The sequence below is a fragment of the Monodelphis domestica genome, chromosome 6 (genome assembly GCF_027887165.1).
Source record: "Monodelphis domestica isolate mMonDom1 chromosome 6, mMonDom1.pri, whole genome shotgun sequence".
In the NCBI taxonomy this organism is placed as follows: domain Eukaryota; kingdom Metazoa; phylum Chordata; class Mammalia; order Didelphimorphia; family Didelphidae; genus Monodelphis; species Monodelphis domestica.
In genome coordinates this window covers 127,688,435-127,706,509 of record NC_077232.1, presented here as the reverse complement: position 1 = coordinate 127,706,509, position 18,075 = coordinate 127,688,435, and the positions used below count along the sequence as shown (strand labels likewise).

The window sequence follows — 18,075 nt, the reverse complement described above, 5'->3', positions numbered from 1 at the left end:
ATTCTTTCCCTCCCTTCCCTCCCCCATCCTTTCATAACAAACGTGCAATTCTACTAGGTATTACATGTGTATTTGATCAGAACCTATTTCCATGTTGTTGATGTTTGCATTAGGATGTTCATTTAGAGTCTATATCCCCAATCATATACCCTCAACCCTTGTAATCAAGCAGTTGTTTTTCTTCTGTGTTTCTACTCCCACATTTTTTCCTCTGAAATGTGGATAGTGTTCTTTCTCATAGATCCCTCTGGGTTGTTCATGATCACTGCATTGCCACTACTGAGAAGTCTATTACATTCGATTGTACCACAGTGTACCACAGTGTCTCTGTGTACAATGTTCTCCTGGTTCTGCTCCTCTCACTCTGCATCACTTCCTGGAGGTCATTCTAGTTCCCATGGTATTCCTCCAGTTTATTTTCCTTTTAGCACAATAGTATTCCATCACCAATAGATATTGCAGTTTGTTCAACCATTCCCCAATCGAAGAGCATAGGATATAAATTCATAACTGAGTGTCCTTAAACTTATTCTGATTATTGCATTTCAATTTAATCAATTTATTTTGTGATCCTCTGGATTTTATTTTATATATTTAAGAACGGGATTCTAAGAACGGGTCCTCAGGCTTCACCAGACTCTCCAAGCAGTCCATGACACAAAAAAGTATAAGAACACTTGCTCTAGGATTGTTTTTTTAAAGAGATCACCTTAATCTTTTCTTTTAGCCTGCCTCTTGATATTATTGCCCATTTATTTTTCCTCATAAATTTCATTATCTTAAGTTCTATAAATGAGTACTTGGAATTTGATTGGTATTATATTGATTAACTACATGAAGCATTTTGAAGTATATTGTCATTTTTATTTTATTACTATTTATGAATCACCATTTATTTAGTTCTTCCTTTATTTCAGTCTTTGAATTTTTATGGTTGTCCTTATGTGTTATTATTGTTTAATCAGTGATGTCAGCTCTTCTGTGACCCCATTTGGGGTTTTCTTAGCAAAGATACTGGAGTAGTTTTCCATTTCCATATTCAGCTCATTTTACAGATGAGGAAACAGAGGCAAGCAGGGTTAAAATCGACTTGCCCATGGTCACACAACTAGTGTGTCTGAGCTACATTTGAACTTAGATTCTCCTGACTCCATCCAGCTGCCCTGTGGTTGTCCTTAAGTAGTCATGTGTTTCTAGGTAGGTCAGTTGCCAGGTATTTGATAACATAATTTTACTTGGAAGGAACTCCAAAGACCCAGCTTGTTGAAGGCATAATAGAAAAAAATTCTTACTACACATTACAAAATATACTTTGATATGAATAGGACAAGTGGTCATCAAGTCTCTGTTTGTAAACTGCTAGTAAAGGGGAATGAATCTACTATCTACTGAGGGAACCCTATTGCCCTTTTGAAAAGCAAATTATTAGTCACTTTTTGTTATTGTTAAATTTGCTTTTTTTTTCCTTTTCAATTTTTACCTATTGTGTCTACTTTCTTATCTCTGGAGCCAGGCAGAATAGTCTAATGCCTTTTCTATGTGACATACCTTCAAATAATTGATGACAGTCTTTCCCTTGAGATTTTTCTCTTAGTTAAGTTCTTTGGATGATCCTTTCCAGCTTATTGTATTTCCAAAGCCATGATACACAAAACTGAAAACACAACATCTGTTACAGTCTCACCAAAACAGAGTGAATACAGGGCAACAATAAATCACTTTCATATTTCTGGAAATAAATCACTTAAAGAAACCCCAAATTACATTTGTTTTATTATCCTCAATAGTACCAAATTTTTGTCATTTGAAATTTATGGTCATAAGGATCATAGAAGCATAGATTTAGAGCTTGGAAAAGACTTCAGAGGCCATTGAATCTAATGTCTACCCCCTTCATTTTACAAATGAAGAAACTGAGAAATAGATATTAAATTAATTCCTTAGGGTCAAACAGCTGATAATGTGTGTTGAGACAGGACCTGAACCCCAGGTCTTCCTATTCCAAGTTCAATACTCCACTTGCACTGTGCCATGTTGCCACTAAATTTTGGGAAGTTGTGATTGTTTTCTAGGGTAATGTGACCAATGTGTGACAAGTCTTTATGACTACAAGACTGGCCCTCTATTCTCTATACTTTTTTTCCTGTTAAGTTTATAATAAATACTTTAAATTTTTAGAAGTATTATAACTTTGAAAAAATTAGTTAATAATTATTTTGGGGGTTATAGGATTTACTTAGAGATTTATATGGAAAAAACTCTGCCAGTTAGGTGTAGGAAAGAGTCAATAAGGCAGTTAATAACCCTAAAAAAGATCATCTTTTCTGAGCTTCCATAAACAATATTACTGTGCTAATGGGTATTACAGACAATTTGGCAAGGTTTATATTCTCTCCTCTACTTGCATTTATCTTCTAAGTGTCCTTCTTTTGATTTGGGATCCATATCTAGCCATTTGAATTTATTACCACCTAGTGGCAGAAAGTGGAATTTTTTTTCAAGATCATTCTCTGGCATGGTAGGCTCTGATAGGACAGCAAAGAATGTCTGTAAACATCACAACTGTTTTTAGGCATGAAATATTAATGGAATCAAACAGTCTTGCTGTTACTCTGTTTCTGTGTATAATTAAAATTAAAATTCTATACCTATAGTAATCTGTAACTGTCACAAATATCTTGACTGAAGATCTCCATTGAAATGCCTTTTGTTCATATTGGCCATAGTATTCCATCACCAACAGATATTGCAGTTTGTTCAGCCATTCCCCAGTTGAAGGGCATCCCCTCAAGATTTTCCAATTTTTTGCCACCACAAAAAGTGTAGCTATAAATATTCTTTTACAAGTCTTTTTCCTTATTATCTCTTTGGGGTATAAAGCCAACAGTACTATGGCTGGATCAAAGGGCAGGCAGTCTTTTAACCCCCCTTGGGCATAGTTCCAAATTGCCCTCCAGAATGGTTGGATCAATTCACAACTCCCCCAGCAATACATTAATGTCCCAACTTTGTCACATCCCCTCCAACATTTATTACTTTCCTTTGCTCTCATGTTAGCCAATCTGCTAGGTGTGAGTTGTTTTGATTTTCATCTCTCTGATTATAAGAGATTTAGAACACTTTTTCATGTGCTTATTAAAGGTTTTGATTTCTTCATCTGAAAATTGCCTATTCATGTCCCTTGCCCATTTATCACCTGGGGAATGGCTTGATTTTTTTGTACAATTGATTTAGCTTTTTATAAATTTGAGTGATTAGACTTTTGTCAGAGGTTTTTGTTATGAAGATTGTTTCCCAATTTGTTGCTTCCCTTATAATTTTGGTTCTATTCGTTATGTTTGTACTAAACCTTTTAAATTTAATGCAATCAAAATTATTTATTTTACATTTTGTAATTTTTTCTAGCTCTTGCTTGGTCTTAAAATCTTTCCTTTCCCAAAGATCTGATAGGTATACTATTCTGTGTTCACATAATTTACTTATAGTTTCCTTCTTTATGGTCAAGTCATTCACCCATTCTGAGTTTATCTTGGTGTAGGGTGTGAGGTGTTGATCCAAATCCAATCTCTCCCATACTGTCTTCCAATTTTCCCAGCAGTTTTTTTTTTCCAAATAATTGATTTTTGTCCCAAAAGCTGGGCTCTTTGGGTTTGTCATAGACTCTCTTGTTGAGGTCGCTTACTCCAAGTCTATTCCACTGATCCTCTTTTCTGTCTCTTACCCAGTACCATATTGTTTTGATATCCACTGCTTTATGGTAGAGTTGGTACTGCTAGGCCTCCTTTTACTTTTTTTTTTTCATTATTTCCCTGTTTGATCTTTTGTTCTTCCAAATGAACTTTGTTATGGTTTTTTTTCTAATTCAGTACAAAAGTTTTTTGGTAGTTTAATGGGTATGGCAGTAAATAAGTAAATTAATTTGGGTAGGTTTGTCATTATGTTAGCTTGTCCTACCCATGAGCAATTAATGTTTTTCCAATTATTTAGATCTAGTTTTAATTGTGTGGAGAGTGTTTTGTAGTTGTGTTATATAGTTCCTGTGTTTGTCTTGGCAGACAGATTCCCAAGTATTTTATATTGTCTAAGGTGATTTTAATTGGAATTTCTCTTTCTAATTCTTGTTGCTGAGATGTGTTGAAAATATATAGAAATGCTGATGACTTATGTGGTTTATTTTGTACCTTGCAACTTTGCTAAAGTTGTTGATTATTTCTACTAGCTTTTTGGTTGATTCTCTAGGACTCTTTAAGTAGACCATCATATCATCCGCAAAGAGTGATAGCTTAGTCTCCTCATTGTCTATTTTAATACCTTCAATTTCTTATTCTTCTATAATTGCTACTGCTAGTGTTTCTAGTACAATGATAAATAATAGTGGTGATAATGGGTATCCTTGTTTCACTCCTGATCTTATTGGGAAGGCTTCAAGTTTATCCCCATTGTAGATAATGTTTGCTGATGGTTTTAGATATATACTGTTCATTATTTTTAGGAAAGGCCCTTCTATTACTATACTTTCTAATGTTTTCAATAGGAATGAGTGTTGTATTTTGTCAAAGGCCTTTTCTGCATCTATTGAGATAATCATGTGATTTTTGTTGATTTGCTTGTTGATATGGTCAATTATGTGATGGGTTTTCCTAATATTGAGCCATCCTTGCGTTCCTGGTCCCACCTGATCATAATGATCCTTTATTGTAGTCTTTTTGCTAGTATTCTATTTAAGATTTCTGCATTCATGTTTATTAAGGTGACTGGTCTATAGTTTCCTTTCTGTTTTTACCTGCCAGGTGTTGGAATCAGTACCATATTAGTGTCATAAAAGGAATTCGGTGGAACTCCCTCTTTGCTTATTCTGTCAGATAGTTTGTATAGTATTGGGGTTAGTTGTTCTTTGAATGTTTGATAGAATTCATTTGTGAATCCCTCTGGTGCTGGGGATTTTTTCTTAGGGAGTTCTTTGAAGCTTGTTCAATTTCTTTTTCTGAGATGGGATTAAGTATTCTATTTCCTCTTTTGTTAATATAGGCAATTTATGTTTTTGTAAATACTCATCCATATCACCTAGATTGCCATATTTATTGCCATATAACTGGGCATAATAGTTTTTAATGATTGCCTTAATTTCCTCTTCATTAGAGGTGAGGTCTCTCTTTTCATATTTGATACTGTTAATTTGGTTTTCTTTCCTTTTTTTAATTTGATTGACCAGTAATTTGTGTATTTTGTTGGGTTTTTTTTTAAGTACCAGCTTCTAGTCTTATTTATTAAATCAATACTTCTTGGATGTCTGATTTTATTAATTTCTCATTTAATTTTTAGGATCTCTAATTTAGTTTTCATCTGAGGATTTTTAATTTGTGCACTTTATAGTTTTTTAATTTGCATGTCCAATTCATTGACCTCTGCCCTCCCTAATTTGTTACTATATGAACTCAAGGATATAAATTTCCCCTAAGTACTACTTTGGCTGCATCCTATAGATTTTGAAAGGATGTCTCATCAGTGTGATTTTCTTTAACGAAATTATTGTTTCTATGATTTGTTCTTTTAACTGATTTTGGAGAATCATATTATTTAATTTCCAATTAATTTTTCACTTGCCTCTCCATGTACTCTTACTAATTGTTTTTATTGCATTGTGATCTGAAAAGGTTGCATTTATTATTTCTTCTCTTTTGCAGTTCTTTGCAGTGTTTTTATGCCCTAGTACATGGTCAGTCTTTGTGAATGTACCATGTGAAGCTGAAAAGAAGGTGCATTCCTTTTTGTCCCTATTTATTTTTCTCCACCATATCTACTAACTTTAATTTTTCTAAGATTTCACTCACTTTTCTTACCTCTTTTTTTTTTTTGTTTGATTCATCTAGTTCTGATAGAGGAAGTTTCAGGTCTCCCACTAGTATAGTTTTTCTATATTTCATCCTTGAGCTCCACTAGTTTCTCCTTTAGAAATTTGGATGCTATGCCGTTTGTTGCATACATGTTGAGTACTGATTATTAGGATCCTCATTGTCTATACTGCCTTTTATTAGGATGTAATCATCTTCCCTATCTCTTTTAATTAGATCTATTTTTACTTTGGCTTTGTCAGCTATCATGATTGCAACTCCTGCCTTCTTTTTCTCAGTTGATGCCCAATAGATTTTTTAACACCCCCAACCCCTTGTACTGTTTCCCTCCCCACCAGTATGTTTATAACCCTTCTTCTTCTCTATAGGGCTCGAACCAATTCTCTGCCCCAATGGATCTGATTGTTCTTCCCTCTTTGAGTCAATTTCAATGCATGTCAGAATTAAGTATTTCCTTTCTCCAACCTCTTTTCCCTTCCAGTGTATTGGTGTTCTCCCCCACTCCTGCCATGCGCTTCTTTATAACATAAAAATTTACCCCATTTTGTTTTCTTTTCCCATTTCTCTTAGTATTGTTATGGGATTTTTAAGGGGAAAAGACAAGAAGGAAATATCTAAATATTTTAAGTTTATTGATGGGAATGGGAGATGTAGGAGGGTAACAAGGGAGAAGGGAAAGTTCTTAATCTTATTCCCAAACCTAAATTCCCTTAATAATATCCTAATGGCTAATTTATCTAGACTAAATAAGTTATGTTCCCCCCAAACAGAACTTCACAAAACAAAGTCCAGTAAATGAGCCAAGATCCCAGAGGTAATGTCCAAAGTAGATCCAGCAGAGTTCTTCTTTGGTCTTCCTTCTAGGTGCCTGCAACTGGTTGAAGCAGGTTTTTTTCCTCTCATGCTGGTATCTCCAAAAAGGTCCAGAAAACTTGTAGAAAGATAGAAATCACAGCTACCTCCAAACTTCCCTCAGAAGTCTGTTTTTTTCAGGTGGGACCTTAGAATCTTGACTCACGCTCCCATGTGATTCTCTGCCACATGTCCCTGTCAATCAAATGCAATTCATTTTGCAGAATCATTTTGCAATTTTTCTTTGCTTACTTCAGTATTAACCTCTTTTTTTACCTCTCGTTTACACACACACACACACACACACACACACACACACACACACACACATGTCTTGGCATTTCATCCTATACAGTTTGACACTTTTTCCTCTAAGTATAATTCTTCTAGCTACCCAGGTGATAATAACAATTTTGAAGAGTTTTTTCTTGTAAGGATACAAATCATTTTAACTTACTGGATCCCTTAAAAAAGTTTTTTTGGTTTTTCTCATTTCTTAATTACCTTTTGGTAATTCTCTTGAGTTCTGTGTTTGAGCACCAAATTTTCTGTTCAAGTCTGGTCTTTTCTTTCTGAATGCTTGGAAGCCTTCTATTTTATTAAATGATCAGTCAGTTTTGCTGGGTAGTTGATTCTTGGTTGTAGACCTTGTTCCCAAGTTTCATTGGAAGTATACTAGGTATTAAGGAGGCACCAAGAGAAAAAAGGTGTCATTGTGAAAATGGGAGAGTATCAAAACAAACTTCAATTTTACTAGCACTGTCCCTGGCTCTGTCCAGTAATACCTGTAATTTTATTCTTTTAAATATCTTATTTTCCCCCCAATTACATGTAAAAATTTTAACTTCCTTTTTTTGTGTTTGTGAGCTCCAGATTCTCTCCTCCTCCCTCTCATCCCCAAGATGGTAAGCAATCTGATAGAGATTTTACATATGCAGTCATGTAAAACATTTTTCCATATTAGTAATTTTGTGGAAGAGTACTCAAATAACAAAAGAAGTGAAATATACTATGTTCTTGTCTGCATTGAGGCTCCATTAGTTCTTTCTTTGGAGGCAGATCATATATTTCATTGGATGAGTCCTTTGGATTGTCTTGGATCACTATTGCTGAGAATAGCTAATTCATTCACAGTTATTCATCCTAGATTATAGCTGTTACTGTGTGCAATTTTCTCTTGTTACTTTGCATCAATTCATGTAATTTTTTCCAGGTTTTTCTAAAATCCTCCTACTCATCATTTCTTACAACAGAGTAGTATTCTGTTATAGTCATAAATCCCAACCTTTTCAACCATTCCCCAGCTAATGGTCACCCTCTCAATTTCCAATTCTTTGCTACCATAAAAAGAGCTTCTAGAAATACTTTTGTGCAAATAGATTCTTCACCCCCCTTTGGATGTTTTTGGTATTCAGACCTAGTAGCGGTATTGTTGGAGCAAAGGCGTATACAGTTTTTTTTTTACCTTCATTTTCTTTAGGTTTGAAGCAAATTCTCTTCCTCCCACCTGCTCTACACTCTCCAAGACAGCAAGCAATCTGATATAGATTTTATATGCGTTATAGTGTAACACATCTTTCTATATTAGTTCTTTTGTGAATGAGAATTTAAACAAATGAAAGAAAAATGAAGAAATAAAGTGATGTGATAAAAAGCATGTTTCAGGCCACGGTCGGACTCCATCAGTTCTTTTCTCTGGAGGCAGATGACATTTTTCATCATGTTGTCTGAGGATTTTCTTGGATCACTGTATTCTTAGAAATAGATGTTATTCATAAATATTCATATAGTATTGCTTTACTCTGTATAATTGAAGGGGAAAACTACCTTCAAAAGGAGATAGTTTAATGGAAAGGACCTAGAGGGATTGGAAATGGGAAGAAAAAAAAAAACCCACTAGGAACCTCATAGGCCAGTGAAGCACAACCCTTGCAATTATAAAAAATATAATTATTGAGGGTAGGGAAGTGATAAAGTCCTAGATCTATACAGCTAAAGCTCCTCCCACCAATCTATGCTCCCCCCTTGCAGGGTTTACTCTTCTGGTCTTCTCAAGCCCATCTTATTTACTCCCTAATCTTATCTAGACCTCAAAAAGCTATCTGACTAACCTATATACTACAATTTATCTTTAAGAAGCTAAGGATGCAGGACTTACAGATGTACTGAGTGCTTACCCAAAGCCTGGTGGTATTGGCTTCTTAGGTAAATCCAAAATCCCAGGTGGCAAAACCCTTGGGTTTACCTTAACCAAGTTGTTTCTTACAGGTTGATCTCTGTACTTTAGGGAAAGGCAGGTCTCCTCCAAGGCAGTTCTCCAACCTAGGAATTCCTAATCTTTCCACAAGATTAGTCTTTTCCCAGGAATGCCAGAGCAAAGATCCTCCTTACCAGCTCAAAGGAAATCCAGATCAGGAGTGGCTCTTAAACCCAGTAATCTCCCAAGATCCCCCTCTCCTTCCAGAATCTTCTCCTAGGGTTTGTGTCTAAATTCTTCTCCTTTCCTCTTAAAGACAATCTGTGCATTTTTCTCTATTCCTTATCACTTATCCTTACATAATGTTCCTCTTGATCTGCTTACTTTACTTTGTATCAGCTCATGAATATCTTTCTGGGCCTTTTTCAAATCATCCTTCACATCATTTCTAACGCACAATAGTATTCCATTGCAATCATATACCACAACTTGTTCAGCCATTCCCCAATTGATGGGCATCCCCTCAGTTTCCAATTCTTTGGGTATACATAGTTTTAAAGCCCTTTTGACTATAGTTACAAATTGGTTTTTAGAATGGTTGGATTAGTCACAACTCCACCAACAGTGCATTACTGTCCTAATTTTGCCCCATCCCCTCCAACATTTATCATTTTCCTTTTCTAATTGGCTAATCTTATAGGTGTGAAATGATATTTCAGAGTTGTTTTAATTAACATTTCTCTAATCAAGAGTGACGTAGACCACTTTTTTCATGTGATTATAGATAGCTTTGGATTCTTCATCTGAAAACTCTTTTTATATCCTTTGACTATTTGCCAATTGGAGAATGACTTGTATTTTTATACATTTGATTCTGTGAGGCTTCTATCACAGAAATTTGTGATAATGTTTTCCCTAGCTTTCCTTCTAATCTTGTTTGCCTTGGTTATTGTAGTGCAAAATCGTAATTTAACACATTCAAAATTATCCACTTTACATCTTATACCCTCTATCTTAAACTCTATCTCTTATTTGGTCATAAATCTCTCCCTTATTCATAAATGATAGTTAAATTATTCCATGCTTCACTAATTTGCTTATGGTATCACCCTTTATATCTAAATCATGTATCAATTTTGGTATTATCTTGATATATGGTGTGAGATTTTAATATATATCTAGTTTTCCCAATAGATTTTGTCAAATTTTAAGTCTATATTCCAAAAGCTTGGATCTTTGTATTTATCACACACTTGAGGCAATACCTTTTAAAAAATTTTATTGATGCATCAAATTTGTTTTGAGTTATAAACCTCTCTCTTTATCAGTTAGCCATCTCTTGAGTCTATCAACAGGTGTCAGGCACTGAGAAACAAACATTGGGGGAAAAAAAGAAGGTGGTAGGGCACAGTTCAGTAAAACTAACATGTAAGGGCATATAAGCTGTTAAATTTCTATCACTGGAGGTGGTCTTTTGCATGAAGGTTATGGAAATATAACTGTATGTCTATAGTAGGAGGGGTCTTTTAGATTGAAGAATGATTACTGCCTTTTTTTTTTAAGCCCTTGCCTTCCATCTTAGAATCAATACTCTGTATTGGGTCCAAAGCAGAAGAGTAGTTATGGCTAGACAGGGGTTTAAGTGACTTGCCCAGAGTTATATTTCTAGGAAATGTCTGAGGCCAGGTTTGAACCCAGGACCCCCTCTCTCCAATCCTGGCTTTCAATCCATTGAACCACCTAGCTGCCCCAAATTACTGACTTTTTGCAACAAAAGAGAACAATTGAAAATTAAGTAGTATTTTATATAATTATATTTATTTAAGGCCTTTTGCCTTCATCAGACACTTAGCTTCTTAAAATGTAATGCAAGACTTTATAAATACAAATAATTTATGATACTGGACACAATAATTCAGCACAAATTTGGCAACATAAATGTAAAAAACATCCTAATTCTTTTTTTTTTAAACCCTTATCTTCCATCTTGGAATCAATATTGTTTATTGGTTCCAAGCAGAAGAGTGGTAAGTGCTAGGTAATGGGGGTTAAGTGACTTTCCCAGAATCACATAGCTAAGAAGTGTCTGAGATCAAATTTGAACCCAGGCCCTCCTGTCTCTGGTCCTGGTTCTCAATCCACTGATCTACCCAGTTGCCTGCTAACAACCTAATTCTTTTTTTTTTTAAAGAACATTTTTTCATGGTTACATGATTCATGACACCACCCCACCCCCTCTCCCACTCCCCACTCTCTCCTCCCCCTTCCCAAAGCTGACAAACAGTTCCACAGGGTTATACATGTATCATTGTTCAAAACCTGTTTTCATATTATTCATATCTTCAGTAGAGTGATCCATTAACATCAAAACCCCAATCATATTCCTATCATATTACGTGATTGATCACATATTTTTCTAATGCGTTTCCATTTCAATAGTTCTTTGGATGTGGATAGCGTTCTTTTTCTTATAAGTCCCTTGGGATTGTCCTGGGTCATTGCGTTAGTGCTGGGAGAGAAGTCCATTACATTTGATTGTGCCACAGTGTAGTAGTCTCTGTGTATAAGGTTCTCCTGGTTCTGCTCCTTTTGCTTTGCATCAATTTCTGGAGGTCATTCCAGTTCACATGGAATTTCTCTATTTCTTTATTCTTTTCAGCACAATAATATTCCATCACTAACATATACCATAATTTATTGAGCCATTCCTCAATTGATGGAAATCCCCCCATTTTCCAATTTTTTTGATAACACAGAGAACATGACTAAAAATATTTTTGTACAAGTTTTTTTTTTCCCCTATTGTCATTTGTGGTACAAACTCAGCAGTCATGGCTGGGTCAAAGGGTAGGCATTCCTTTAAAGCCCTTTGTGCATAGTTTCAAATTGCCCTCCAGAATGGTTGGACCAATTCACAACTCCAGCAGCAATGTATTAGTGTCCCAATTTTGCCACTTCCCCTCCAACATTTATCACTTTCCTTTGCTTCCATATTGGTCAGTCTGCTGGGTGTAAGGTGGTGCCTCAGAGTTGTTTTTATTTGCATTTCTCTCATCAGGAGTCATTTAGAACACTTTTTCATGTGCTTGATAGTTTTGATTTCATCATAACAACCTAATTCTTGATTTTGCTGAATGTCAGACTAGTTGGGAGAGTTATTTAGCTCAGATGTTTTCTTCTATTACTATATATAAAATAAATAGAGGGAGGACACCAATAAAGCTGTTGATAATATTGGATGACATAATCTACAATTCTTTATTGGAATAATAATAATAATTTTCAAATGAGTAATCAAGAATCAGCGGTTTTATGTGATATGTTGAAGAATAGTTTTATAGAAAGTGTTTTATTCAGTTCTTTTTGACTAATTTTAAAAAATTCTTATTCAGGTTTCAGTAAAAAATAGTTAGTAGAAATCCAGATTTTAAAAATTGATAATATGCCCTGAACTGAACATTAACAATTTTGAAAAATTTGCATGTTTATTGTTTTGATAACTTTAATGGCTTTGAAATGTTTGTTGATTTCTAGTAAAGATGTTGGCTTTATACATTTTACTTAGATTTCTTTTTAAATTTATATCAGATGGTAGTAAAAACCTTTATGGACATGGATCAAGACTCAGAAGATGAAAAGCAGCAGTATCTCCCTCTAGCCTTGCATCTTGCATCTGAATTCTTCCTCAGGAATCCCAACAAAGATGTACGTCTTCTTGTAGCATGTTGTTTGGCTGATATTTTCCGAATATATGCTCCAGAGGCACCGTATACTTCCCATGACAAACTCAAGGTAAAATAGTTTCTAAGAGCTATTTCCTTTTTTGTAACTTGTGATATAGCCTATCCTATGAAATTTGTGAATTTCAAATTATTGATTTAAAAGTACATGGCTTACAGTATTTTTACAAAGAATTATCAAGGCTTATAATTTGTTCATATTCACTGTGCACCCATAATAGCACTTTAAAAGAACAGTTTAGATGTGGTTCCTAAAACTGGTAATTTTGTTTAATATTAACAAAATATACCCAATAAAAATGAAAATGGCAAAGTGTGAAGTGACTATAAAGTAATGAGACTGGCATTAAAAAAATAAATTTGTAGATCTCATAAGTTTTTCCTTTCAAATACATATTTTGGGAACTTGATCATTTTAACGATGCTGCATTTCTAATGTTTTTGGAGCTCCTTTTCTGGATTTGCCTTCAGAGCCTGTGTTAAAATTCTTTATTTTATCCTCTATAGTGGCAATGCTTTGTACTTGGGGGGTGGGGGGGGGTTGAATTTTTTTTAAATAGTCCAAGTCATCCAGAATCAAGACTAGTGAATAAGGTGGATAATCAAGCTGGGAAATACTATTGTTCAAGAACTGGAGGGAATGCATGTTGTGAGCTAGAGCTTTGTTGTGGTGAAGAAGCCAATTATTGGGTCACAGTTCATCCCTTTTGTGTTGCACAGAATTTCTCATGCTTCAGAATTTCTGCATAATGAGCCTGTGTTGGACCTTGTGGGATAAATTCTGCATGAACAAAGACATTGGTGTCAAGGAAACAAATCACCTGATCTGTGATTTTTATATGCATGCATTATAGGGAGGTGGGGGCTCACTTTTTGAGCACCTACAAGAAAATTTTGGCATTTTATACGAAGACTTTGACACTAGAAATACTATATTTTATCCCAGTCACAAATTCCCTTAAAATTCTCATTATTTTATTCAGCTTCCTTCCCCTGAAAGATAAGAACAGATGTCAAGTCTTCTGTGTTTCAGTTTGCTACTTAAAATGTATAATATAATCTTTCCAGAAACATTGTTGGCATTTAAGTTCTCTTTCAGAATCAACCTCTTCATAAATGTAACTTTAGTTATTTGAACAGGACTCTTGGCTGTTAATATTTTAATCAGTCTTGTAGGTGACTGATGACTTCCATGAATTATAGCCATCTTCTTTAAATCTCTTGTGCCAGTTGAAAACTTTTATTCCTGTTGTTAACCTATAAAAAACTTCTTTTAACATGTTGAATGTCTCACTTGCAGATTTGTGTAACTTCACTCACAATTTCTTATTAATTCTTGATCTAAATTTGGTCACTCATTTTTATGCTGACATGAAACAGCACACACTTATGTTCTTCACAGCTGCTAGCACAAGACTGACGGCTGACCTTGAAATTACTCCTGCTGCAAGTTGAAGCATGTTGCTACATGTCTCTGCTATGATCATTCCTCCTCTGCTTCCACAAGCTACAGAAGAGAATCACTCTCATTACTTTATAGTTACGTCTCGCATGTACAAGACTAAGTACTGAACATGAATGTATGTACAGGCTGAATAGTCGGGAAAATTCCCACATATGGCTTAATACTTTAGAAATAGTCTCCTCCCTGGCTGGAGGAATGGGATAGTGGGCAGAAGTTAGGGGTGGTATACTAGGGGAATATTTGTGTATTTGTGCTTTACATTGGAACTGTGCTATGTGGGTTGCCTTGCCTTTCCCCAGTCTGAATACACTTAAAGATGTATGAAAATGATTAGCTGCTTTTACTTTTACAGTCCCGTTTCTACAGTTTGCAATGTTATATTTTTTGTTTTCATTTATGTCCAGTTACACAAAACCAAACCATTTAGCTGAAATTTCTATTTATTTTATTATAGCTACAACATTAATGATACAAGGGATAATAACATCATTTTGGTTTCTTTGTTGATATATCTTATGCTTTTGTTTTACAGGACATATTTTTGTTCATTACAAGACAGTTAAAAGGTTTAGAAGATACTAAGAGTCCACAATTTAATAGATATTTTTACTTATTAGAGGTAAGTAATTTATTAGAAATAGTATTGCTCTTATTTCATATTTATGTAATAGGGCTTCTTAAATGAGAAATGAGACCAGCCTGAAGCATGAAATAGCTTCTACTTTATATAATACTGACTTTTAAAAATACATTATTATCTCGTTTTTACATTACATTCATTTTCTTACATACCTTCCCTCTAACCAAAAAGCTTTTCTTTGTAATGAAGAATAAAAAAGGTGCAGAAAAGAGCAGTTTAGCAAAACCAACTAATACATTAGTCAATCAGTAATCATTTATTAAACCCCCACTTTATGCTGGGCAGTCATATATATTCTCCACATTCAAAGTCCACCATTAATGCCAATAAGGGATATTGTATTTTCTCAAGCTAACTTGTAAAATACAGCTTTCAATTTTGTCTTTTTGTTCTTTCCATTTATATCTACATCATTTGGTTATTGTAGATATTGTTTTCCTAGTTATTGTCATTCTGCAGGGGTTCTTTGAAGTCTTACAATACTTCTCTTATTCTTATTCATCATTTTACAGCATTCCTTTATATTCATGTACCACAGTTTGATTAGCAATTCTACAATCAATGAACTTTCTATATTAACCACATTAGAAAAGTGTCAACATAGGAGAAAAAGTATAAAATTTCAAATTAAAGTTAGTGTTAAACATCCTAGTAATAGGAATTATATTCTCTTAAGAATATTTTTATTTATTTAATTCATTTAAAGAAACCCTTACCTTCCATCTTAGAATCCATACTGTGTATTTATTCCAATGCAGAAGCGCAGTAAGGGCTAGGCAATTGGAGTTAAACAATTTTCCCAGGGTCAGGCAGCTAGGAAGTGTCTGAGGTCAAATTTGAACTCAGGACCTCTCATCTCTGGGCCTGGCTCTCAATCCACTGAGCCACCTAGCTGCCTGAAGAATAGTTTTTTAATTATTTTTTAGAGTAGAAATTTTGAAATTTGATCTTTAATTATTTTTATTTTTAAAGTAAATTAAGCCAAAAATCTCATGTTTGTTCTCATCAAGCAGATTTATTTAATAGTTGGAAAATGTATATTTAATATTTCTTCAGTATCTACTGCTCTGTGTGTGTGTAAGTGTAAGTTAATGTTCAGTAGTAGGTTAATGTTTCAAAATTCAGTTTCTTATACCTATTGTGTTTCTATTGATTTAAAAACTTAATATCTAATTATTTTAAAATTAAATATGACAGTTTTGATTTAGTAAAGTTATTCTCTTCATTTGTAATTGAATAATTTTGTTTTTGTTTTAGAATTTAGCTTGGGTCAAATCCTATAATATCTGCTTTGAATTGGAAGACTGCAATGAAATTTTTATTCAGCTTTTTAGAACTCTCTTCTCAGTAATCAAGTAAGTTGTTAGATATTTTATATATTGCTTTATTTTGATTTTCTTATGTTCTTGATTTTTGTTTTCTTCTGCATGCCATTTGTTATCAGGATTTTTTTGAGAGATAAAAAGAATTATGTTCCATCTTAACAGGGAGAAGCACCTTAACAAAATGCTAATAATGGAAATATGTCTTTGGGCTCAACTTGTGTAGTACAGACTCTGTTATTCAACAGTCTACTAATTGCTGTGAGGATACAGAAGTAGTTTTTTCCTGGAAAAAAATTATAGTATAGTTGTAAATAACTGTACTAAACTGTATTATAATTTTTATTATACTGTATGATTTATCTCTTCTACAGTAGATTCTGAATATTATAGTTACATTTTAGAAATTTCTTAGGATTTCCATGAATTTCAGTTATAAAGAAGAAAGTATTGTAGGGACAGAGGCAAGTATTTGATGGGAAAATAATAAAATAAGCTCAAAGAAACTCAGGTTGAGAATTCTTAATTAAGGAGACTTGAATAACATAGGGAGTCTGGAGTTTGGAATTTTCTGAATCAGTCTAAAAAGAGATGAAAAAAAGATTTCCAGTTGCACTTTGCCTTGTGCTTTAGTTAGAATTGGAAACTAGCCTGACTTTATTTTTAATACCTCCTATTTTCCTTTTAATAACTTTTTCCCTTGCTCATTTGACACCCAATATCCTCATACAGTCCAGAATTCCTCACTTCAGTTTAAAATTACTATTCTTCCTTATGTTATCCCTCTTTTCCCTCTTCCCAGTCAGAATTCCAATTAAGTTATTATTTCTATCCTTAGTAAAGTATTGACTTAAGTGGAGAACAGTTGTTTTTCCTTAACTAGTTTGTTGAGTCATACTTTGAGTAGTTTGGCTTCCTATTCCAAATAAAATACTAGAAATAGCTTTAGAGCCAGAATGCTGGGCACAACTTTGTACCTAGGTAACCCACTTTTTTCATCCTCATCTCTCCCCATATCCACCCCCAAACCTCCCGTCTATAATAGAGGCACTTTGAGATATAGAGATTGATAAAGTATCTGCTACTAAAATCCAGTCATTAAACTCTTGTATTTTTTTTGCATTGAATATTAAAATCATCTCTATCTTTTTTATTTATCAATGAGTTTCCATCTTGAAATCTGTTGATTCTTAGGCCCTCCAAAAAGAAAGAGTATAAATTAAGAGTTGCACAAGCAATATGAAAAGCTAGTAATAAATTTCAACTTTTCCTCCTTCAGACCCCATACTAATACAAGTAGATTCATTGGAAACTTATATCTTACTACTTTTTTTCCCCCCAAACTTCTGACAGCAGTGCAAAAAGGAAAATAAAATAATATGTTCAAAAATAAAGAGCAGGAAGGCCCAGATAATCCACCAATTATAAAAGTATTAGGCAATTATTCCTTATTTGAAGGATACAGATGGAATTGAGCAAGTCAATTTAGAGATTTTTTTTTAAACCCTTATCAATACTGGGTATTGGTTCCACGGCAGAAAAAGGGCTAGGCAATGAGGGTTAAGTGACTTGCCCAGGGTCACATAGCTGGGAAGTATATGAGTCGAGATTTGAACCTAGGACCTCCCATCTCTAGGCCTGGCTCTAAATCCACTGAGCTACTCGGCTGCCCTGAGAGATTTTTTTTTTTTAATGGCAGAAAATTGTTGCTACTTACCTTGACTCTACTTTTTTTGGCAGCTAACAAGACTGAAGGTAGGCTTGACAACTTTTCTTTCTACATCCAAGGATAGTGTGGTCATATTATCATTTGGAAAAGGCAGATGGGAGGGAAAAGGAGATGGAAAAATATGTTTGATGACATTATGGTCCATTTGGTTTGTGACATAGAACAGTGCTTCCTCCACATGAAATTTTAGGCATTTACAATTCCTAAACTGGGTAAACAAATTGTAAACTATTTTAGTTAAATGTTCCTTATTTTGCTCTCCCCTCCTATTGTGAGGA

General features: G+C 34.2%; 1 protein-coding gene across 4 annotated transcripts in view; it reads left to right on the top strand.

Moving 5' to 3' along the window:
- PDS5A (PDS5 cohesin associated factor A) overlaps nucleotides 1-18,075 on the top strand; it is a 185,926-nt gene that overhangs the window by 67,535 nt on the left and 100,316 nt on the right. For 3 of the 4 annotated variants that reach the window (XM_056802546.1, XM_007496543.3, XM_056802547.1), the window contains exons 2-4: nucleotides 12,490-12,693; nucleotides 14,639-14,725; nucleotides 16,004-16,101. In XM_056802546.1, coding sequence (XP_056658524.1) covers nucleotides 12,490-12,693; nucleotides 14,639-14,725; nucleotides 16,004-16,101 — 389 coding nt within the window. Of the gene's footprint in view, nucleotides 1-12,489; nucleotides 12,694-13,842; nucleotides 14,222-14,638; nucleotides 14,726-16,003; nucleotides 16,102-18,075 lie in introns of those variants that run through there. The other variant, XM_056802548.1, reaches the window with a different exon arrangement.